Consider the following 26,079-nt stretch of genomic DNA (forward strand, 5'->3'; position numbering starts at 1 on the left):
ATATTAAAAAAAAAAAAAAAACAAAACAGGCCCAAAAGATTCCAAGATAACCAGGAACATTTGGGATTAATCTGATCCATACTCACGGGAAAAGGTGAGCTCTGCTAGGGGAACATCGCAATCCATGCAGTCATCAATAAAACAGATGCACACACTTTCAGCTTTAATCTCTACTCCCGATATCAGTTGTGTCGGCAGAGTCCCCTGGTTATCTTTATAGTTAGAAACTAGTGAGATGGACTTTAGGGGCTCAGCATTTTTAAACAACCAAGTGGCCGCCTTTTTCAGTTGTCCTTCAAAAACAAAAACAAAAACAATTAATTCTCAGAACAACTCCAACAACATATAAAGAGAATGCCAAAAAAGTTTCTCTCCCACCATCTCTGATAAGATATCTACCTTTATGCCAAAAGGAAGAGGAGAAACCACATGATAGATAGGAACCTGATTTGTTCCAATCCCCTTCCCTGGGGGGACAAAAGGCCTTTCTGTTTCTCTTTCCCCTAATAAGTCTCTCATTTCTGTACCTATATTCTGTACCTATAATCCTCTAGAGGATTAGAAACACCATTAGGGGAGACATCACTAATTTATCTTGGTATCTCTCTCAGCATCTAACAGAGTTCTACACACATAATAAATATAAGAAACATTGTGGAACATAACTGAACTGGGAAACACTGAAACAAACAGAAACAAAAAGACCAAGGACTATGCTCACAAAACAAGACTGAATTAAAAATCTACAGATTTTTACAACTCTGTGATCCCAAATAAAGTTCACAGAGTTCTAGGAGGAAGGCTACTATCCAAATGAAAAATGAAATAAATCTCTGATTAGAGTTACCTTGACACATCAGAAGAGCTCGGCGACAATCTTCCATACTAAAGCCCAGTTCTTGCAGTCGGGCCAGTTGTAACTCTAGAAAAGCATAGATATTATAAATGCAACTTCTAAGACCAATCAATCATAACAAGAAAAATTCCAAAATTTCTCAATAACTCATTACTTTTAAAAACAATCTCCAAACTGGATTTATGCTAAATATGACTTTTTTTTCCTTATTGTAATGTTTTTATATTAAGAAAATTCAAGATTCTGTAACTTATACATATTACATTTAAACATACATAAGGAGATTTCAAATTTTGTTCCATTTACATATATGTATATAAGTGTGTATATACATATATGTAAGTAAAATTTTGAATCTCCTTAACATAAAAAAGCATGATAAGAGAAGAAAAGGTCATATTCAATATAAACCCTCAGTGTAAGAAGAAATTCTAAATTTCTCATTCTTGATTGATATATACACAAAAATATTATATATCACATAGACACACACATACATACATTTAATAGCATACATACACATTCTTTGGAAGAAAATATAGGACCTATTTATAAAGCTTGAGGACATTTACAAAAATAACAGTAACAGAGCATAAAATGTCACATTAAAGTTCTCTATACTTATACAAAAGGAATACTAAAGGTTACCAAATGATGGAGTGAATGGGGTACAAAGGGTCAGCGCTTTGTTAACCACCTACCTAGGAGAGGGTCTAGAGTATGCCTGGGGCTGTCCCTGGTTTCAGGGATCACTGGGGTCTCACTGCTTCGAGAAGGCCCTGAAAGATGACTACTGGCAGAGGCTGCCTCCAGTACTGCTGAGTCTGGCACTGCAACACTAGCCTGCTCCGGGATGGATTTTGCAATGGCCAAAAATAGCTGAACATCATTGTAGGAGAGTCTGATGTCCAGGCTTTGTAAATGAATCTAGCAAAAAGAAAATAAGGTTATTTACTTTTCTAAAGGACACATTTGAGTATCATACTTCAATTGGCAATTTATTGCATTACATTTCGAATCCTGTCATGTTTTGTTATACAAGTGGCCATGATTTTTTCCTCATTTATTCTGTATTTAAGCCTTAAATCAAAGTTTCTTCCTCTCATACAGGCACAACTACTTTTATGAAATCTTGCCACACCAAAACTTAACATGGCCAAAGCAAAAGATGACATTTTTCAGTCTATGAGTGGCAGGCTGCAAAGAACTTTGAATCAGACATAATTTCTGAGATAGGAAGCCACAGATCTGAAATCCAAGGGACATACAGCTATCATTCACTTCAACTAACACCTATAATTTCATAATGTGGGTTCTCACTGTATCAACACAGATCATCCTTCCAATAAATATTAGTGTATGGAGAATCTTTGTGAGTTGATGAAAACATTCATCACCTAATTCTAATGACCTTGTTAAGTTTCTCCTTATCTACCACATACTAGTTTTTTCTGACCACATTCAGGACTTATCAGTGGGGTAAGAATTACCAAAACTTATCCTCCACTGGCCTGGTCTTCAAGAGCCTAGACAGATGCTGAGGTGGAACACATTAGGTCAAGTGAAAAATATTAATGTGTATTTCCAAAGAGGGGAACAACAGTAAAATTCCAGTAACTTAGTGATAAAACTGAGCTTTGCCTATTTGACTAAAAGAAAAAGAATCTTTTTGAAAAAAATAATCAAGAAAATGAAGAGCATGAAAGGAAGAGCTGCCTCATCTCCTTGAACAATCCTCACTGAAGCAAGAGAGATGCTGTAACCTGGCAACACTAAGTGATCTCATTTTACTCAGAATCTTCAAAGTGATTTTTACTAAAACAACCCACCTAGAAGGCAAACCCTAACGTGCTGCAAATGAAACAGGCCTCAGACCCTAAATACACTAAAATCTATTTTTTCCACAAACTCTGTACATATAAAATTTGTGATTGCAATGTATATTTTAAAAATTTTGACGTAGTGACAACTGCTAAGATGCTTAGATGTGGTTTATTTTTCCTTTCTGAGATCTTTTCAGACTAAGAAACAGATGAATTTATCCAGTAATACAAGTCTCCTTTTTCTTTCCTTTTTCCCAACAGCTTATGGCTTAAACGAACTACTCCTGTTCCCTCCCTCCTCATTCAATTGTGGTATGCACCCAAATACTATGTGGGCAATTATTTTTTAAAGTCTAGAGAAACAAAACACTTAAGAGTGGTTCCTTACTATCAGATCTGACATTCAAGACCCTTAATTAATCTGCTCCACTTTCTCTCTTTATTCCCCAACAAGCAATCTGCTCCCATCAGGCTGGTCTCTTTATCAGTCTCCACATACACAATACCATTTCTGCCTCTGTAACTTTGAATATAATGCTCTTCTGAGTGGGAATGCCCTCTCCTCCTCCTTCTTGCCTAGCCAAATCCTAGCTATCATTCCAGGCCCACCTCAAGTCCCAGTTATTTCATGAAACCCAATACTCTTATCTAGCCCATAGTGATCTCTTTCTTCCTTAAAACTCTTAACGTACTCATTTGTCTGTTCCACATAAGAGGATACTTCTTTTTCTATTGCCTAATACCATTCCCTAAGTTGTTTGTAATCTTACATTTGATATCTTCAACAAGACTGTAAAGGCTTGAATTCAGTCACCATAATTCAATGTTCACTACGTCAAAGGCTTACATCTAATCCTTCTTTTGGACAATCTGCCTCAGCAGCTAACAGAAAGCATTCAGTAAATAACTGTTGAATGGATTTGACAACACATCGAGTATTTGGCATCCACCACCTTTTCCAACATTACCTCCAGGATAGGGGGAAAATCTTCACTATTGAAGGCATCCATCAAGCCAGAGCTGTTTTGATAAGATGAATTTCCCACCAGCTCAATTTGAATTTGTACTGGATCAACAATGGAGAGAGCTGTGTCTTGCTCATTCCCCAGACGGCATGAAAACACCTAGGAATGAAAATGTAGGGTGGCAAGCATTACAGTCTGAGATTACAGGAGAGCAACCACTGGAGACAGGTTGAGGTTTTGCATTTCCTAGAGTCTTTCCCTGCTGTAAAACTAAACCAATATCTTTATCTTGCTTATGGATGAGAGAGGGGAAAGAAGAGCCTCACTAACTTTAGTCTCCCCTTTGCTCTCTTTTTAGCATTCTCCAGTGTTGCTGAAAAATGTGTTAGCAAGGGCCTTTGTTAGATTCAGAAACAGCTCATTACATTCTCTTAGTAAATTCTCCCTGAATGACGGGCCAAGGGGATCTTAGAATTCAGATCCAAGTATGCTGTCCGAAGAATCAAGCTGAAAGGGGCTTCCAGGGTTGAAAGGAATCTCAAATATTCTGCCACACAGTGTTCCTAAGACTTTGGGACAGGAAAGCTTCCTTTTTCCTTTTTTTCTCCAAGAGCTGCTGCTACACAAAGCCCAATTGTACCTGACAGTTCATTCATCAATCACCAAGATACCTCATTCAAAGCTGGCATTGTAGTGGCTTGGAAAGCAGATGAATTTATGCAATTTCATTATCAACTCACATAAAACCACACAAATATGCAAATCCCCAGTTCCCATTTTCAAACTAGGTCTGGAACTTGGTGAGGGGGGAAGGGGAGGAGGGAAGTAAGGAAGGGATGAGAACAAGTAAAATCTCCCCAAAGATCTTATTCATTTATATCTGGCAGCAAAGCACTGTCTCTCCCACCCTCCCTCTTCCTCCTCCCCCTCCCAAAAAAAAAATAATGCTGACAGTGGAAATAGATTTTATCTTCTTTTTACAGCTAGTACTATAAAAAGACAGTAAACCTGAGATTAGGAGAGATCTAGAATCATATCCCACCTCTTACACTTACTTATTAATAATATGATCATGAACAAATTCATTAGGATTTCTGAGTCTCATTTTCTTTAATTGAAAAGTGGGGTGAATATCAACACCACCTACCTCATAAGGCTGTAAGGGAGTTCAAATGAGATAATGTATGAAAAGTATTTTGCAAATCTTAAGAAGTAAAATAAATATCTGCTATTATTACTGAATAACTGCTAAGCAATAACCCAAGGAAAAAGAGAGCCTAGAAAGAAAAGAAAAGAAGGGAGCTTAGCCAATGATTAAACTCTTAGCCAGGGCTTTTCAACCTGAGGTTCATGAACTTGAAAAGGAAAAAGGTACATCTTTATTTACCTAGAGCTAGTTTCCTTTACAATCCTTTAATTTTAAGCATTTTTAAAGGTTGTTCTTATGTCCAAAAGGCTACAGAACTGTGCATACTCTTTGATCTAGCAGTGCCTTTAGTAGGTCTGTATCCCAAAGAGATCTTAAAGGAGAGAAAAGGACCCAGATGTGCAAAAACATTTGTAGTGATAGTAGTTTTTAGTGATAAGGAACTGGAACTGAGTGGATGCCCATCAGTTGGGAAATGGCTGAATAAGTTATAATATATGAATGTAATGGAATATTATTGTTCTATAAGAAACGATCAGCAGGCTGATTTCAGAGAGGAGGAGAGACTTACATGAACTTTACATGAGTAGAGCCAGGAGATCATTGTACACAGCCACAAGATTATGTGATGGATGTGGCTCTTCAACAATGAAGGGGATTCAGATCAATTCCAATAGATTTGGATGGAGAGAATCCATCTGACCCCAGAGAAAAGACTTGGGAACTGAGTGTGGATTACAACTTAGTATTTTCATCTTTTGTTGTTGTTGTTGTTGTGTGCTTGGTTTTTTTTTTCCTCTCATTTTTTTCTTTTTGATCTGATTTTTCTTGTGTCCACATGATAAATGTGGAAATATGTTTTCAAGAACTGCACATGTTTAACCTATATAGAATTTCGTGATCTCTAGGGGTGGGGTGAGAGGAGAAAGGAGGGAGAAAATAAGGCATACAAAGTTTTGTAACGTTGAAAACTATCTTAGCATGTATTTTGAAAAATAAAAAGCCATAAAAAAAATTAAAAGGTTGTTCTGACACTTTACAGATGACCCAGGCAATTGATGATGACACGAAAAATAATTAAATAATAACAATAAGAACTAACAATCTCTAGCACTATGTGCCAAGCTCTGTGCTGAGTCCTTTATAATTATGATACCATTTATCTTCACAACAATCCCCTGAAGTAGGTGTTATTATTATCCCCATTTTACAGATGAGGAAGCTGAAGCAATCAGAGACAAAGTGACTTGCTTAGTGTCATACAGCATATAATATCTGAGGCTGGATTTGAATTCAGATCTTCCTGACTTCAGGCCTAGAGCTCTATCCACTGTGCTGCCCAGCTCTAATTAATTTTCTGATATGGGGAAGAAAGAAATCCTAAAGAAGATCAGTGACCCAGAAATGGTACAACCAAATGTCTCCCTTATTTGCCCATCCCCAGAGTCTAAAACACCACTTTTAGAAAGTCTTTCCTTGGGGTTCAGGATATCTTTCTACAAGCAGCTCTTTTAAAAGTGCAATTCCTAATACCTTAAACTCCTCTGCCCAGAAGACCTGGCAGCACGTGGACACTGGGCCTTCCAGTGACGCCCCATTTTCCATCAGCTGCCAATCCAGGAGAAGCCAATCTCTTGAAATGTCCTCACTGCTGAATGGCAGCTTTTGATAGTCAGCAACTTCCCCCCTCTCTCCCTTGCCTTTTCCTTCTGAATGAAGGGCTGGAAAGTGGAGCAATAAACTCACCCCAAAGCCTTCTTTTAGACAAGACTTTCAACGTGCAGATAACTCTCCATTTAAAAACCTGTGCTTTATTTTGACTTCACAAAACAACATGCTTCCTAATCCTCCCCAACTGCACCTCCACTTTTGAGTTTGCTTTTTTGTATTCATTATTTTTGCCCATTAGATTGTAAACTCTGTCTTCCTTTTTTCTTATTTGTATCCCCAGCACTTAGTCCAGTGCAGCATGTAGCAGGCCCTAAATAAATGCTTACTAAATTGAATTGATTCTAATTGTTTTAAACGAAAACATTCTCCTTCAGAGGCTCCTGTGTTGAGCTGAGAATATATCATTCAGGGCACATCATGTTTTCTCACCTCAATTCCAAACAGGCTTCCAGAAAAAGGGCGATCCACAAATCTGGGCTTATAGGTGAGCACTGTAGTTCCTTTTAAAATTATGGCATTAGTATCAAAGCAGGACATATCTTCAACTACCACAAATTCAGTGCCTAAAAAAGACAGCATCAGTTAAAATCCAAAACCTAGATGCTGAAGAGCTACCCAGTTTAGTCAGAAAAGGAGCCAGTCCTTCTAACTAAACAACCTTCCACCAGTAAAAAAAAAAAAAAAAAAAAAAAAAAAAATTAAGCATCAAGATTTGCTCTCCAGAAGGCAGGCGTTATATTTCATCCTAATTATAAGCCAATCCTTTGACTGCAACTAATAGCAGCTGACCCAACAAGAATACTCTATAGGTTGAGCACAACTGAAAATAGTCATTCCCTCACAAAAACTATTAAAATTAGATATTTGAGGGACTTTAGGTATTTTAAAAATACACAAGACGGGGAGAAAAGAGTCTATTAAAGAAGGCACAGAAAGCATATAAAGATACTCCAGTTTGCTAATAAATGCTGCACTACCTATGTAGTTAGTTGCTCATGGTCATTATAGCAGTGTACTCCTAATTTGAAAGACATTTCTCAAATGAAGAGATGTGAGGAAGTCAGTTTCCAGCTCATCTGCAAATAACAAGTATTATCGAGCTTTATACAATGACTGTACTTCAGAAAGGACAGAGTTTAAAGGTACAAAGCTGAAAAACAGCAAAAACAAAACCTTTTGTAAATGACAAAACCCTTTGTAAAGCAAAACATCTCCCCCAGATTGATCTGCTTTGTAAATCTAGATTTTCACATGCTGATTTACTTAAAGCTGAGTACACCTAAATGAAGCTTTAGAATGAGCAAACTAGACCCAATTAGCATGGAGCACTTTGACCCCAGTGCTGAAGCAGGGACGTGATATCAAGTGATCTCATGAGAATGAAAGTGCCATCCTTTGGCTGTTAAGCATTAATATTAACTTTTTAGCCCCAAGCTCAGCTGGAATCAAAGACCACATAAGCAAATTATGTTCCTACAAGGACTGCATATATCCAAGGGTGCACATAACCAAATTCCATAGGTTACTCCGACACAAGTTGCAGAGAAAATATTCTATAAAAAATGGATTGGGGTCCTAAAGATCACATTAAGAATCAATAAACTGCATCTGATTCAGTTCAATATAGAGACCTGCCACATATGCTCACCTGTTACATTGACCTTGACTTCCAGGTGCCTCTCTGTAGATACAGGGAGAGAAGACCGCTTCGTAACTACCCCACTTTTCACTGTTTTGGGGAACACTGTTGTTTCACTGCTATAGTTACGTTGGCGTGAAGGTGTTACACTGTCTTGTTTCTTGACATCACTAGGAGTATGGAGAAAATCGTGGACCAGCAGTAACCAGTCAAATATGAGGAATACTCGGAGGTTGTTGAGAACTACCGTAAAACAGGAAGAATCCTTGGTAGATCTAGAGGAAAAGGAAGAGAAAAAGAGGACAAGAAGAAACACACAAATATGTCATTTCCATTTGATGTTTTCCTCACTAGCTTTGTCTAGTCTAGTATTCCAATGTTTTTTAAACCAAGAAGAACAAGTGTTAGTAAACAGAACATTAGAACTGTAACAACAGAATCAGTCTCTAGCTAATCATTTTTATACTATAAAAGTACAATAAAGCAATTGTCTAGTCCAGGATTGCTAACAAAGTATTTGGTCTCCTTAGGGACTGAAATATTTTCCTTCACTGACCCCATGTTTAAATGGAAGACATGACTAGATGAGATCTAAACTGGAATAAAACGAATGTCTCTAGATCTCTCGGCCTAAAGAAAAAAGTACAAGCAACAGGATGAGGTCAGAAAAGGCTGAGGCACGAGGGAAGGAGTGGGGATGAGGAGAAAGTCACCATAGCCCCTCAATTTCAGATCTACGTTGGATGTCTAAGAGGACCCTAGTACTGGCCTCAGACCACCATGTGGTGAAGGAGGGTGGGTGTGTTGGAATGTGCAGGAAAAGAAGTGAATGCATACTTAGGAAATCCTTACAGAGACGTGACAGATAACTGTGGCCCCACCCCTCAAGAATAGGAGTTTCCTTTGAGTGAAACATTACCCTCTGCAAGCTGCTCCTAGAAAAGGTAATGCTCAGTATCTCCACCCACGGCTACTGCTATTAATTCAAAAGAATCTGATTTGAGGAGGTGGCCATAATTGCTTTCCCTAGCCTCTCTGGGGAAATCTGGCTTGCTGTTTTCAAAAAAGGACAGAACAATGAATGTCTCCCTTCACACAGACCCAGCATTTATCACAAACATTTTCCCTTTTGTCAGAAAGAAAAAATGCTACCCTTAGTGAACTTTTTCCACCCCATTTTGAATGCAAATTGAGAGGGCTAGGCACTTAATTTGATGATCTAGAATGTCAAAGTGTGTCTGATCCTCTTTGCTGGAAAATATTTCAAGCATTTAAATACTGTGAACCAATTTATATTTGACACACACATCACAGCTAGGAAATCTCAACAGAGGGATAATTCTTCTGTGCAAAGCTTCTGCACTCTTTAGTTACAATCAAGATGGCATTTAACCCCCTCACCACCAGGGGTATTTGTTTTCAGCAAAAGCCAAGGTAAGACTTAACCATTCAGTTCCAGGAATTTGTGAGTCCAAAGGAGATAATATTCAGTCCAGAAAAATAATGCTTCAATGCTTCAATACTGCCTATTTGTGTGTGTGTGTGTGTGTGTGTGTTTGTGTGTAATTGGGAGAGGGAGGGGGGAAGGAAGGGCTGGTAGGACAAATGTTAAAGTACCAGATCCAATGACCTTAAAGAAAAAGTCCAAAGGTAGCTATATTCTACATATGGACACAACATGCTCAAACCACTTTCTAGCCCAATCTTGCTTGTTTTGTTTGAAACAAATAGCAACTGTACATCAGAATCACCTTATCTGATTTCATCAATTCAATGAACAGAATTCAAGTGGGATCTAGTAACTGTACTGAACCACGAACGCCTACGAAAAAATACTTTAGAGCTTTATTTGCATTTATAAATTAAGCACTTATTATGCATGCCTAAATGCCATAGTTGTTACCACTCTTGACAATGGCTGGCTTAGAATGAGTGTTTAACAGTTTCTCATTCATTTTTCATTCAGGACATAGAATGGCTACAACCTCTGGCCTGAAATTACCTGTAGGCAAAGGAATTCATCTACATTGCTAGAGCAAATTCATATAAAAACAATTCATCACTGTCACCACCACCACCACCCACCACTACAACCATCAAAACTCTTAGGGAGCCTATGCTACTTAGACACTATTTCTCTCATAGGACTCAATGCATATATCTGTTGCACCAGATGAATCATCTTGTGGGGGCATTTTATTCATCTTTTCACATTTTCTCTGGCCTTTCTTCTACTTAAAAATTTCAAAGCACTAATACATTTGCTAGCAATGGGTCTCAGGAGTGTGAATACTCTTAGGGGCATGTCACATCATAATTTCCCCAAAAATGCATATACTTGCAGCCTGATTTCTTTTCAATCATACCTAAATTCTTTCAGTCTCTGGGCCTGTACTATATATAAAACATATTGATAGTACAGAACTCTGGCAGGAGATGGGGAAAGTGATAGATTGTTTATATGTGAAGAACTGAGGGATTTTACTCTTACTTTTATTTAAATTATTTGTATATGATTTTCTTCTTGAATCTGAATGATTTGCTTTAAATGATTCTACAAGTGTAGAGATGGTTTAAAAAAAAGAATAGGTAGGTTTATAATGATGGTTCAATTCTCAATTTCTAAAACCTCCATTAAGCAAAAAAAAAAAAAAAAATCAAGAGAGACATCTACTGGTAAATAATTCTAACTGCAAGTATGAATACAGATAAGTTCTAAAATCATAAACAGTAAATTCTAGATTACTGAGTCTTGGAAACTGATAAGCTAGGACATGTGAACTGGAAGAAAAAGTTAAAGATAAACCAAAGGTGTCCTCCACAAGAGACCATGTAAACAGAGCTGCCACAAAATGAAATAGTTAAGTAAGAAGAAGCAAGTTTAGGGAGAAAAAGGTAGCAAAGTGGTCTAGTTAGTAGAAGGCTAGGCCTAGAAGTCAGGAAAACCTGGATTTAAATGTGGCCTCTTAATGAGACTATTAGCAAGTCAGGTAATCTCTTCCTGCCTCAATTTCTTCATCTAGAAAATGGAAATAATAAGTCTCTACTTACATGAGTTGCTAGGATCAAATGAATACACTGGTATTATAATAATAATATACCAAATTTTAATCACATTGAGTTTAAACTGCAACTTGAAACATGGAAAACAAGAATCAGAGTTGGAGGCCTTGGGTTCAAATGCTGATCTTTCATTCAGGTTTCTGTCAGTAAAGTTAATTGTCCACTTCTCCATTTCCCAATTCCATAGGACAACATTCAGGGAGATTACAACAGAGATCCTGCATCTAATCCCTTGCCATCACAAAAGGTAACCAGAGTTAAAAAGTTTAACTACCTGAAATGCAACTCAATCTGAATTGATCCTTGAGTTGTGCTGTTCTTCGAGGGCTGAAAGATGCAGTTGAACACATTTGGCATACCAGGACTTGTCTTCTGCCCAGCATAGCGGGTGTCAAAAGCCATCATGGAGTGGGAAACCAGGTTTATGGATTTAGTTTGGTTGGAAAAACTCTCAAAAAGCAGCTTGCATTTCTTAAAGTCAAATCTGAGGAAGCACACATAAATCAAATAAACTATTAGGTATCATTTTTCTAGTTCCTACACACAAAAAGTTAACTGTAACATCAACACAGAATAAGGATAATCAGGTGTAGGCAGAGAGCAAGCCCAATAGCCTCAGCCTTGCTTCTATCATTGATACTTTGGTAGCCTCAAACAAATGATTCTTAAGTTAGAAAAAAGATGTCAGAAGGAGCCTACTTCAATCTGAGACTGAGCAGAAACTCCTCAAGGCCCTGGTCTGTTTGCCAAAAATGTCTTTCTCCACAGGGATATGATGGAAATTTAATCACAAATTCATTATATTCCAAATGCATTTGCATCCAAATTACTTATTGGAATTTTAAAATGCTAAGACAACAAAGATTCAAAGGCTGCCATGCATAAAATCCTTTAAAATTTACAGAAGGGCTTCCTTTGTGAGGAAAAGAGTACATTGTAATCTCCAGATTACAGGAGAGGAAACTCAGAGACTCTAATGGCTTCCCTCTAGTCACCCTGTGTGGGACTCTACTATTGGAAATGAGGTCTGATCCCAAGTTTAATCCACACCATTAATAGCATTTTGCCTCTCCAGCTGCAACACCCCTTAAATAAGCTTTAAATAAGCCTGGGTTGGTAACTGTACCAAATGGTGCATAAAAATATTTAGGAAGGTCATCAGTCACATGTAACATTCCACACAGTAAGACCGCCTCCCAGGGGCTGGGACTGACTACATAGGAGCAGGGACTTCCTTCTGCCTCTGTCCCAGTTTCTGGTCCTCCATCTATAATTCTGGGAACTCCTGCATCTTTTCTAAAGGGCCATTATGATTTATTAAGAAAAACAAACCAAAAAATGGATAAATGTAAACAAAAATGACATTGATTCAACATTAATATAATATCCACAGAGGGATGGAAAAGGGACGAGGCACAAGGAGCTGCCTCCAGCTCCTAATCTTCTTGACTTATATATACTGCTTCTGACATGAAAGGGCAAATTTACAGACCAGAAGTCCCCAAATAGGAAAATCAGAGAGGCAGACACTTGGGTTCAACGATGACCTCATCAGTACCATCTTCCAATCCTTTAAGCTAAAAATCACAGGCTCATGTCAAACTGTACGTGAATACAAATCAGTGGCAAAAGGCCATTCGAGCACACCTGGCCAAGGATCCAGCCCCTTCTTTTCCTTTTTTGTCTTTAAGTTCTAGACTGACATTCACCATGTCGATGAGGAAACACATGCAAGTGTAGACTTCACCACTCAGCACAGTCTGTAAAGGAAAAATGCTAATCAGTCTAGAGCAATGGCATCTCAAAGATTTTCAGAGAAAAAAAACAAACAAACAAACCAATGTACTTTTCCCTTCTTCTGTTCTTGGGGTAATGTGAGGGAAGCATACCAGGTATGCTTTAGGGAGAGACACAGGGTTTCACTCACAAGTATTCTGGGGTCTTGTAAGTCATAAGGACGCATAAATTCCTCAATGGGCTCTCCAAGGTTGTTTTCCAGTAAACCACGAATCAGCTTATATTTACATAAATCCAATGAACAGTGAACTGAGGACAGGTTGCCATGAATGGATATGTCTGGCACTGTATGACTTATTTCCCTAAAAAAGAAAAAAGGACAGCTACAGTTAGCAAGTTCTGATATTTGTGCATGGCAGAACACAGACCCACCAGCTGTAGAACCTTTGGGGTTTCACCTAATGACATTTCTCATAGACTCACAGACTCTTAGTATAGAAACACCCTCATTTGTAGGGGAAAAGCTGGGTTGGGCAATGGTAGTGAAAGCTGGACAAATTTAAGTTAGGTGATAAATGTTGTGTAAACACATATATGTTAAATTACAGAAAGAGAACAAAAGAGGAAGAGCAAGTAGAAGCCTAAGTATGAAAGAACACACACACATAACTAAGTCTGACATGATGAAGTCTCAAGTCTTTTCTATTCTCTGGTATCAGCATCTCTGAAGAAAGAATGTTACCCATCTCCCCAGTTTTCAACATTCATTTTTTATAAGATTTTGAGTTCCAGGTTCAATATTAGGAAAACTATCAATATAATTGGCCATATTAATAATCAAATTAACAAAAACCATATGATCATCTCAATAGATGCAGAAAAAGCATTTGATAAAATCCAACATCCATTCCTATTAAAAACTCTTGAGAGTATAGGAATAAATGGACTTTTCCTTAAAATAATCAGTAGCATCTATTTAAAACCAGCAGTAAGCATTATATGTAACAGGGACAAACTGCAACCATTCCCAATAAGATCAGGAGTAAAACAAGGTTGCCCACTATCACCGTTACTATTTAATATTGTATTAGAAATGCTAGCTTTGGCAATAAGAGTTGAGAAAGAGATTAAAGGAATAAGAATAGGCAATGAGGAAACCAAATTATCACTCTTTGCTGATGATATGATGGTATACTTAGAAAATTCCAGAGATTCTACCAAAAAGTTATTAGAAACAATCTACACCTTCAGCAAAGTTGCAGGATATAAAATAAACCCACATAAGTCATCAGCATTCTTATATATCACTAACAAAACCCAACAGTTAGAGTTACAAAAAGAAATTCCATTTAAAATAACTACTGATTGTATAAAATATTTAGGTATCTATCTGCCAAGGGAAAATCAGAAACTTTATGAGCAAAACTACAAAACACTTTCCACACAAATTAAGTCTGATCTAACCAACTGGAAAAATATTAAATGCTCTTGGATTGGACGAGCAAATATAATAAAGATGACAATACTACCTAAATTAATCTACTTATTTAGCGCTATACCAATCAGACTCCCAAAAAACTACTTTGATGAATTAGAAAAAATAACAACAAAGTTCATATGGAAAAACAAAAGGTCAAGAATTTCAAGGGAATTAATGAAAAAAAAATCAAATGAAGGTGGCCTAGCTGTACCAGATCTAAAATTATATTATAAAGCAGCAGTTACTAAAACCATCTGGTATTGGCTAAGAAATAGACTAGTTGATCAATGGAATAGGTTAGGTTCAAAGGACAAAACAGCCAATAACTTTAATAATATAGTGTTTGACAAACCCAAAGACACCAGTTTCTGGGATAAGAATGCATTATTTGACAAAAATTGCTGGGAAAATTGGAAATCAGTATGGCAGAAACTAGGCATTGACCCACACTTAACACCGTACATCAAGATAAGGTCAAAATGGGTTCATGATCTAGGCATAAAGAATGAGATGATAAATAAATTGGAAGAGCATAGGATAGTTTACCTCTCAGACCTGTGGAAGAGGGAGAAATTTATGACCAAAAAAGAACTAGAGATCACTATTGACCACAACATAGAAAATTTTGATTATATCAAATTGAAAAGTTTTTGTACAAACAAATGCAAACAAGATTAGAAGGGAAACAATAAACTGGGAAAACATTTTTACAATCAAAGGTTCTGATAAAGGCCTCATTTCCAAAATATATAGAGAATTGACTCTAATCTATAAGAAATCAAACCATTCTCCAATTGATAAATGGTCAAAAGATATGAACAGACAATTCTCAGACGAAGAAATTGAAACTATTTATAGACATATGAAAATATGCTCCAAATCATTATTAATCAGAGAAATGCAAATTAAGACAACTCTGAGATACCACTACACACCTGTCAGATTGGCTAGAATGACAGGGAAAGATAATGGGGAATGTTGGAGGGGATGTGGGAAAACAGGGACACTGATACATTGTTGGTGGAATTGTGAACACATCCAGCCATTCTAGAGAACAATTTGGAACTATGCTCAAAAAGTTATCAAACTGTCATACCCTTTGATCCAGCAGTGTTTCTACTGGGCTTATACCCCAAAGAGATACTAAAGAAAGGAAAGGGACCTGTATGTGCCAAAATGTTTGTGGCAGCCTTGTTTGTAGTGGCTAGAAGCTGGAAAATGAAAGAATGTCCATCAACTGGAGAATGGTTGAGTAAATTGTGGTATATGAATGTTATGGAATATTATTGTTCTGTAAGGAATGACCAGCAGGATGAATACAGAGAGGACTGGCGAGACTTACATGAACTGATGCTGAGTGAAATGAGCAGAACCAGGAGATCATTATATACCTCAACAACGATACTGTTTGAGGATGTATTCTGATGGAAGTGGATCTCTTCGATAAAGAGAGCCTTAATTGATCAAAGATGGACAGAAGCAGCTACACCCAGAGAAAGAACACTGGGAAATGAATATAAACTGCTTGCATTTTTGTTTTTCTTCCCGGGTTATTTATACCTTCTGAAATGAATTCTCCATGTGCAACAAGAAAACTGTTCGGTTCTGCACACATATATTGTATCTAGGATATACTGCAACCCATTCAACATGTAAAGGACTCTTGCCATCTGGGGAAAGGGGTGGAGGGAGGGAGGGGAAAAATCGGAACAGAAGTGAATGCAAGGGATAATGCTGTAAAAAATTACCCTGGCATGCATTCTATCAACAAAAAGTTATTAAAAAATTTTAAAAAAAAAGAAAAAAAAAGAAAATGTTTCTGTTGTGGACAATATGCAATTTGGGATTTTTTTATGAATTGGGTATTTTAAAGCAAAATGATTTATATAATGTTCACTTATGAAACACCTACTTAGATATATAATATAATTGTGTGAACTTTCAGAGACAAATTTCTTACTGTTATCAATATAAGGTCATGGTAAATACCTGTTTAGGATTTATCTGAAACTTTGGTTAATGGGATTTGTAACTTTGGTTAATGGGATTTGTTATTGGAGATAAAATTTTTTGTGCTTATAGCTAATATTATTTGGGGGTTCTAAAGCTCCACCTTCTGAAAGTTATTGGGACAATTACCTGGAGTAAAACTGAGTTAAAGCTACTTTATCCTATGTCCTGTATGTGCTGAGGGATCAATTTTGATATGTTACAGTCATATCCATACTTTTTCCTCCTGTGATTGATTTCTGTGATAAGAATAATAGTCAATAAAAAGTTTTAATTCAATTTAAAAAAAAAAAAAGATTTTGAGTTCCAAATTTTCTCTCCTTTCCATCCCTCCTAATTAGATAGCAAGCAATATGACATATATATTTCTACATTAATCAGATTGTAATAAAAGAAATAGAAAAAAAGGAAAAGTCACACAAAAAAAGTTAAAATAGTATGCTTCAGTTTGCATTCAGACACCATAATTCTTTCTCTGGATGTGGACAGCATTTTCCATGAGTCTTTTGGAAAGGTCCTTGGATCATTGTATTGCTGAGAAGAGTCAAATCAATCACAACTGCTCTTTGCACAATGTTGTTATTACTGTTATAATCATGTCCTGGTTCTGCTTGCTTCACTTTGCATCAGTTCATGTAAGTCTTTCCAAGCTTTTCTTAAATCTGTCTGCTCATCATTTCTTATAACACAGTAGTATTTTATATACATTCATATGTCACAATTTGTTCAGCCATTCCCTAATGATAGGCATCCTCTCAATTTTCAATTATTTGCTACCACAAAAAGTTCCTATAAATATTCTTGCATATGTAGGATCTTTTCCCTTTTTTATGTTTTCTTCAGAATACAGACCTAGTAGCAGTAGTGCTAAAACAAAGTGTTTACATAATTTGACTATCCTCTGGGCATAATCTCAAATTGCTTTCTAGAATGGTTAGATCAATTCATAATTCCATCAATAGTGTATTAGGCTTCCGATTTCCCTACAGCTTCTCCACCAATTATCATTTTCCCTTTTTGTCATATTAGCCAATCTTATAGGTATGAGGAGGTACCTCAAAGTTGTTTTAATTTGCATTTCTCTAATCAAGAGTGATTTAGAAATAATGATGAATGTTGGAGGGGATGCGGGAAAACTGGACACTAATGCATTGTTGGTGGAGTTGTGAACGAATCCAACCATTCTGGAGAGCAATTTGGAACTATGCTCAAAAAGTTATCAAACTGTGCATACCCTTTGATCCAGCAGTGTTTCTACTGGGCTTATACCCCAAAGAAATACTAAAGAAAGGAAAGGGACCTGTATGTGCCAAAATGTTTGTGGCAGCCCTGTTTGTAGTGGCTAGAAACTGGAAAATGAATGGATGCCCATCAATTGGAGAATGGCTGGGTAAATTGTGGTATATGAATGTTAATGGAATATTATTGTTCTGTAAGAAATGACCAGCAGGATGAATACAGAGAGGACTGGCAAGACTTACATGAATTGATGCTGAGTGAAATGAGCAGAACCAGGAGATCATTATACACTTCAACAACGATATTGTATGAGGACATATTTTGATGGAAGTGGATTTCTTTGACAAAGAGACCTAACTGAGTTTCAATTGATAAATGACAGACAGAAGCAGCTACACCCAAAGAAAGAACACTGGGAAACGAATGTGAACTATCTGCATTTTTGTTTTTCTTCCCAGGTTATTTATACCTTCTGAATCCAATTTTCCCTGTGCAACAAGAGAACTGTCTGCAAACATATATTGTATCTAGGATATACTGCAACATATCCAACATATATAGGACTGCTTGCCATCTAGGGGAGGGGGTGGAGGGAGGGAGGGGAAAAATCGGAACAGAAACGAGTGCAAGGATAATGTTGTAAAAAAATTACCCTGGCATGGATTCTGTCAATATAAAGTAATTATTAAATAAAAATTTTTTTAAAAAAGTGATTTAGAGCATTTTTTAATATGAGTATAGAAACTTTTCATTCCTTTATTTGAAAAGTGGCTGTTCATATCCTTTGCTCATTAATCAACTGGGGAGTGACTTGTATTCTTATAAATTTTACTCAGTTCCATATCTATCTGAGAAATCAGGCTTTTATCAACAATACTACTACTACTACTAGGCTGTATCCCAAAGACATGCAAGAAGAGGGAAAAAGATTTTTATATACATAAATATTTATATCAGCACTTTTTTGTGACAGAAAAGAATTGGAAACCAAGGGGATACTCATTAACTGAGGAAATGCTGAACAACTTGTGGTAAATGATTGTGATGGAATACTATTGTGCTGAAAGAAATGACAAGGAGGAAGATTTCAGAAAAACTTGAGAAGAGTTATATGAAGTGACACAAAGTAAAGAGAGCAGAACCAGGAGAATAATGTATACAGTAATAGCAATATTATAACAATGATCAACTGTAATACACTTAGCTACTCTGATCAATATTCAGTTCCAAAGGCTCCAATGTGAAAAATACCATCATTCCAGAAAGAGAACTGATAAACTCCCAAGTATGAATTGAGGCTTTTTTTTTAACTTTTTTTTTTTTGTTATTTTGGGGGCAATTTTTTTTGTTTCTCTGTTATAAGAAGTCAGTAGAGCATAAGCAGTGTACCATCACAGATAAAGTGGTAGGTGAAGAGCCTATAAAAAGTCACCTCTATCAGTAGTCACATGACCGCAAGCCATGTCAGTTCCCTGAGTTCCAGATACCAATAAGTCATCAATCCCTGACATTCTGACACAACGTTGGTCACTGAAGGTCATAATACTGAGGCAGCATGGTACAATGGAAAAAACCCACATGCACTCATGCGTGTACACACACACATAGTCAGAGGTCCCTCGGCCAGGGCTGCCATTCTCCTGCTGCAGATCTTTGGCCAAGTCATTTAACCTCATTTTCTCCTATGCAGAAAAATGATGATAACAGCTACATCTAACAGGGTTGCTCAACAGATAAAAATCATTCTGCAACCTTTAAAATATTATGTAAATATTACTAATAATAATTAAATTTAGTATCAGATATCTAAGTAAGTTGTCATTACTACTTAATTAAAACAAATGACAGTGTCTATATTTTAGATAATTAGAACAGTTGGGCATGCATCTGAAGGAAGTATGATAGAAATGAAAACAAAAGGCTTAATTTCTAAATAATGAAGTTCTTGCATGACAGTTAAGTCAGTAAAACAAAATACGAACAGTGCCAACTATAACTGAAAATCACCCAAAGATCCTTTGAATAACAGAAAAGAATGAATCATGTAACATCCTAAGGAGAGAGGTGAAATTGGGTTAGTAACCCAGAGAAACTGAAAAAATGTTAGTAAGTGATTTACCAAAAGTCAGTCATTTCACAGGAAAATGATCAGATAGGAAAAAAAGTAGTATCAGGAGTTTGTTAACTACATTAAATTGGAAATAGTACAAAAATAAAGTATCGAGATTGGTTGCCATTAAGTCATACACAAAAATCAGCCTCACTGTTTCAAAACCACTCCCACTCCCTCACCTAAGTCCATAGTACAAATGTGGCTGCTCTTTATCAAGACTGTGACATCAAGTAGGAACTCAAGACACATGGAACACAAATGAGCCAGTTCTTGGAGTTTGAAAAACTGCTCGATCATTTGAAAATCGATGAAAAGTATGTAGTCCTAAAAAGCTTTCAGATTGCCAAATGATCATGAAGCAAAATGACCATGAAATAATCCTACTGATCCAAGAGACTCCAGGTAAAAAGAGATTTAAAATGAATAATTACTAAGTAATAATAATAATGAAAATAGTAGCTGCCACATCTGTAAGGCTGGGATCTGCCTCCTCAGGCTCCTCAATGAATGAGGTAAGAGGGCAAATACCTGAGGACGTAACACTGAAGAAGCAGCTTATAGCTATTTTCCCATTTGATCCTCCCACAACCTTAGGAGGAAGTTACAGTGGGCATTAATTATTATCCCCATCCTAGAAATGAAAAACACTAAGGTTCAGAAAATGTGAAGTGACCTATTCTACTCATCCAGTAGTAAGTATACACAGCACACTCAGCCCCTTGGGTCTCTCCTGATTCCATATCTGTTTTTGCTAAGGGCTGAGATACTAGCAACTGCTACTGAAGGCCACTGGGTTCTCCTGGCCTTTTGCAGGGTTTACTTCACTGAATTCAATCTCTGCTCACAAAAGACAGTTACTTAGAGGTTAAAAACTCACTTGTCCAAATTCCTTTCCACCTGCAATTTCAGCCTACAGGGCTCAGTCAGGAGGCTTCCACCTGTTTGTCTGACAGAGTAGGATGGGAAGGTCAGATCACCACTAGTATTCTCCAATGCCTTAGAATATTCCCGGGGCCTTCTCTCAGCAGCAAAGATGTCCATGTCCTGCAGGTCCACAACAATACAGTCTAGCAGGCAAATATAATCTTCTGCAAAAGGCCAAAGAGAGAGAGAGAGAGAGGATTAAAAACTGTAGACTTCCAAGAAAGGCCCAGCCCTTGCCTGCGAAAGACTGTCCAAGAAAAGTCTTGCTTGCCTGTTAAACTCCCCTCTCTACTCACTCAGATACTCATAGTTCTATACTATGATCCCCTCCTGCCCCCTATGCTGGCCCTGCTAGCCTACCAGGCAGAGTGCTCTTTATGTAGAATCAAAGGTTAGAATAAGAGAGCTGAGATGTTCAGTCTTACCCCAAATCCAGACCCAACATCACTCCTCCACATCCCCACTAAGTTGCTATCCATCCACCCCTTGAAGCCTTCCAGGGTGTAGGAACCATGGAAACTCATCATGACAGAGTGTCCAGAAGGAAGATGAGAGTCTCCTTCTACCCAACCCTGGTCAAGACGATGCTGAACAATGGTGTTCAGTTATGGGCTGAAGAAACTGTAGGAACAGTACAGAGGAGGGGAGCCATGACAGCGAGGAGATACTAGGCCATGAAGGGTCACAGAGGACACAGTAATTGTCTTCAATTAGTTTAAGAACTACAAGGTACAAAAGAGATTAGATGCACTCTAATATCAAAGAACAGATGTAAACACAAGAGGCTGAAACTTCATAAAGGAAGAAAGACAGAAAAAAATATAGGAGGGAGGAAATGAGCACAATGGCTACTAAGTGCCAAGCACTGTGCAAATGTCATCTCATTTGATCTTCATCCTGGGAGGGAGATGCTACTATTATCCCCATTTTTACAGCTGAGGAAAGCAGGGCCAGCACAAGTCAGGTGATTTGCCCAAGGGTCACACAGCTAGTCCAGATACCTGACCCAGGGCTCTATCGGCGGATCTATCTCACTTGGAATCAATCTCTCCTTAACAAAGGCACAAAGGTCAGAGGTCTCACAAGACACTTTCACCCAATCTGAGGGCCAGAAAGCATGCTTCAAAAGTAGTCAGTCTACTGATCTACTAGGAAAGACTGCATTTAATACAAATCAACAAGTTTTCACTTTTTCTTTAAACAGTTTCAATAAGTTATTCTGAAGCCTCATTTAGTCCCTGGTTCAAAGTCCCACAGCCCTAAAAGTCCAAGCTCCTTCCTTAAACTGCACCAATCTCCTTCCCCACTGCCCACTGGCCTGCCCTACCCTTGACAACTAAACCTACTGCCATAAGTTATGGGTAAGCCTTCTTCCTCTATGACACCTGTGGCCACTGCCCTCAAACTACTTCTCTGATGATCTCCACTCTCAGCCAAGGACAGCTTGGGATAAGAAGGTCCCAGGGGCTCAGCCACTTCAGTGCTGAAGAGCACTCAGTCCCCCTCAATCTGACCGAGTCCACAAGCAGAGGGCTATCCTGCTAGAGGCAAGGCCAAGTCACCAGGCAGTACCCTGACAGACAATGCAGGAGGGAAGCTCTCTGCCTGCCGCAGAAGGCTGATGGAGTGCTCCCAGATTCCACTCCCTCCTTGAGACCCTGCCAGGGAGGCACTTCTGGGACAGGGGGAACCAACTTGAACATTACTCCACACTGGCCTACTTCATGCAACTGGTGATACTTCCCAAGCCTCGAACACTTAACCACCAACACCAACACCAACAACGCCAAGGGTGTCTGCTTCTAATTGTTAAGAACTCATGGATATCAACTTGGTCGAAAGCCTTGTATGTTTAGCACCAAATCACCCAATAAGAAAATAGGTGAATGGAATCGTCTCTGCAGAAATGACAGAGAGGAAAAGCCTCATGAGTTGATTGGCTGCTAGTGTCTTGTTAAAGAACATGACAAAAAAATCTTAGATCAAAGTTATTATCAAAGAATTTTTTAAATGTTAGAAATGACTAAATAAAAACCTAGCCTCAACTGAAAAATTAAATGTTTATAAATGATTACAAAAATAGACCTCCCAAAAGCAAAGCAGTCTAGGTACAAACTTAAAACCTTTCACTTGCCAGAAGAAAGCTTCACCAAATTATAGCCCAGCAAATAACTTCATGTTCATAATAAGGATCCCTAGACAACAAGAAAAAATCAAATCATGCTCAGTATTCTCTATTTAAATAGATAGCAAAGTAATACTTTTTAAAAGACTTTTATCTAAAATGGTTAAAATAAAAATATGTATCTTTTGTGGGGAGATAATAGTTGTACAAAACTTTTTTTCATGGAAAAATCCATTCCCAAAAGATATTGAAGATACATTATATAGGAGATTACTATACTATGAAGACAAATTCTATTACAGAAGGAAAATAAATAAATAAATACTAGCCAAAACTTGGCTCAAAACAAAAGGTGTTATAGGAGGGAACAAAATCATGGCAACTACAAACTCACTGTGAAGAAATGACAAGAGAAATATTGATAAACTGGGTAAATTCTGTAATGCTTAAAACCGTTCAAAAAAAACATTTCTTCAGCAGAAAACTTACAAGTTGGGGGGAGCTGATCAGAAATATGAAATTCAGAGATCAGGATTTCCATTGGAGTGAAAGAATCTTCCTGGGGAATACTGGCTTCCTGGATATATTTTTCAGGGTTTGTAAGCAAGTTGGAGCTGGTTACTGATAGTAGTATTTACATAGTGATTAGTCAAATCAGAACGATTAGTCTAATTAAAGATTTAGGAACAACAGCTACTTTGAAGAACACAAGAGTTGAGGAGCTAAGCCAGGAAGTATAGCTATCATAATCGGCTCAAAACTCAAGAAATGAACAAAAACTAAGTCTAGTGTCATAGATTTAGTTAAATAGTAACTAATGTTTAATTATACAAAGAACATCTATTTGTGGCTGCCATTTTTATTTCTCTTAACTAGTGTTTCTAATGGTATTTTTAATATATTTTCAATATTCAATTCATCTTATAGACAACTTCATGTTTTAATAAACAGTTCAATTAAAAAAAACTAAACAATGCTGACAAAATTATAAGCTTACATTTTAAGTTCTGTCATTTATACATGGTTACTGAGAGCTAAATCACCAACCTAAATTCTATTAGCCAAAAAGCATTTGTTAGCTAGTGTCAGTCATTTGAAATGTAGACACAAAGTTCCTGGGAAAAAAAAAACCTCCAGCTTATGTCTTATCAACTCAATTCTGTTTAAATGGTAGCAATAACCATAACTTCATGAGAATAAGATAAAGATGGTGGAAATAGCAAAAATACTTCATGGTAAATCAAGATCCAAAAGTTAAGTTAAAAAAGCAAGTTAAAAACCTCTGAAATCGAATAACATGAAAGTAGAAGATTCAAGAAATCTGCTTCACAAGACCCTCACTGGAAGGCGCTACTAGACAGAAATGTATATGAAAAAGCAAAGGAGGTTTCAGTAGATCACAAGTTCACTGAAATCACAAGTGGTGTGAGAGGCAAGAAACCTAAGTAAAGCACTAAGAAACAGAGAAATCAGTAGGGAGGGAATGATTAGAGCTACCCCAAAGCAGGATGGATCACCTAATGCCTGTTCCCCAAGGATAACTAGCCTGGGTGCTATGCTCTGTGCCTGGAATCCATGGCTGCTCACTGTACTTCTTGGACTCCTGAGCACAATGCAGGCCCTAAACAACTGTTTTCTGCCCGAGTGGTGACTGCATATGTGTTACCAGTCCCTCTACTCCTAACCCCGCTCCAGTCTCCAAACAAAGGTTGGATGTCCTCTTGCCTGGGACCTTATAAGCTGAGGTTCAAATAAACAAATAAAGCTACGTCAACCATAATATCCTATGCCACATTTGTACTATTGTCCCCTGGTGTCCTCCAGAATAGCAGCCAAACAGAGGAAAACTTAATCCTTTCATCCTAACAATGGAAAATCCCAAACAAAATGCTACCTACCTGAGTGATTGTATTCATCTGTCAAATCAATGCATTTTGTTAGAAAAGGTTGTTTTCATTCTGTTAGAAAAGGTTGTTTTCCCTGCTCTCTCACCTGGACTACTGGGAGCACGGCTGACAGGGGAATGCGCCTGCTGCCCTGGCGGGCTGGTCAGAGCACTGGTCGGGGCTTCATTCTTCAGGCGTGCCGTGCCGGTCCCAGCAGGGGGCGTCATGAAAAGCCCCTCTGCCTGGATACTCCTGGAGTCTTCAACACTCACTGTTTTCTTCATGCTGTGTTTGGGAGTGCCCATTGGGGAAGACAAAGGGGCAGATTCCTAGGAATGAAACAAAATAAAACCAAAATAGAGAAATTAGGCGTTGGGTGTAGGAGGGGAATCAAGAATGAGAATTATCATGTCTAGGATAAAATATTCAGCACTTCTTTCACCCTCCAGATCCCACATGCAAAACATTATTACCTAAATAACATTTTTTAAAGTATAATTTTTCTACTGGAATATAACACAATAACTACTAAAAACTAAAGTCTCTAAAGGGAGATGTCATTTTGCCCAAGAGCAAAAGACAAAATGCTCATTGCTTCAGTGGATTTAACCCAGGTTAAATAGAGCACAAGCACAATTCTCACATCTACAATATTTTTGACATCTATAAAAAATGCATACATACTTGTCTATGTATGTGGTGTGTGCATATGTATGTGTATTTGCTCTTTCTAAAAAAAAGTATCCCATCTACTTCTAATGAAATTAGACCCAAAAAACCTGTAACCACTGTAAAAATATGAGCTGTTATTAAAATTCTGTTCATCAGGATCAAGAACAGAGAGGGCAGATATAAAAGCTAGAAAATAGTTAAAGACAATAAAAATCAACTCAATATTATGTATAATTTATTTTTCTTTAAAGTGCCTGAAAAACTTCAGTAAGTCATTCATTAGTAGGGTCAAACAAAGGAACATAGTGAAAAAACTATATCCTGACACCTGGAATTCAATTCAAAAACTGATTTGGGGCTTTTAAATTGCTGATAATGTCTCTCTACTACGAAACAGTCAGATTGCTTCTGTGCCTTTTTTTCCCTATATCTGTTACAACCTGAAAATGTCTTTAATGTCACTATAACTTTTCTAAGTCTTTTTCTCTTAGTTTCAAAGGAGAACAATATTGGTCACCTTTGAAGAGCTTTTGGGCAATAAATATAAAAGAACTTTTGTTTTATATTTGCAAACCCATCTATAAAACAAATCACTAAATAAATACTAATGTGTTTTTGCACACAGTAGGCATTGAATATTTGCTAAATTTTAATTTATATCCTGAAACCCTCCCTTTTTATTTCTCTTCATTTAAACTCTGGATGCATGTGTTGATCTTTTGGGAAACT

At 37.4% G+C, this 26,079-nt stretch overlaps 1 protein-coding gene across 1 annotated transcript in view; it reads right to left on the minus strand.

Annotated features, from left to right (window-relative positions):
- The window catches only part of VPS13D (vacuolar protein sorting 13 homolog D), a 326,075-nt gene that overhangs the window by 236,818 nt on the left and 63,178 nt on the right, over positions 1-26,079 (minus strand). The window contains exons 26-36 of the mRNA XM_051988522.1: positions 24,785-25,007; positions 20,621-20,831; positions 13,092-13,263; positions 12,812-12,924; positions 11,439-11,648; positions 8,111-8,376; positions 6,892-7,025; positions 3,648-3,803; positions 1,558-1,783; positions 848-922; positions 87-293 (exon numbers count right to left, since the gene is read on the minus strand). Coding sequence (XP_051844482.1) covers positions 87-293; positions 848-922; positions 1,558-1,783; positions 3,648-3,803; positions 6,892-7,025; positions 8,111-8,376; positions 11,439-11,648; positions 12,812-12,924; positions 13,092-13,263; positions 20,621-20,831; positions 24,785-25,007 — 1,993 coding nt within the window. The remainder of the gene's footprint in view (positions 1-86; positions 294-847; positions 923-1,557; positions 1,784-3,647; positions 3,804-6,891; positions 7,026-8,110; positions 8,377-11,438; positions 11,649-12,811; positions 12,925-13,091; positions 13,264-20,620; positions 20,832-24,784; positions 25,008-26,079) is intronic.

The sequence above is a fragment of the Antechinus flavipes genome, chromosome 3 (assembly GCF_016432865.1).
Source record: "Antechinus flavipes isolate AdamAnt ecotype Samford, QLD, Australia chromosome 3, AdamAnt_v2, whole genome shotgun sequence".
Classification (NCBI taxonomy): Eukaryota; Metazoa; Chordata; class Mammalia; order Dasyuromorphia; family Dasyuridae; genus Antechinus; species Antechinus flavipes.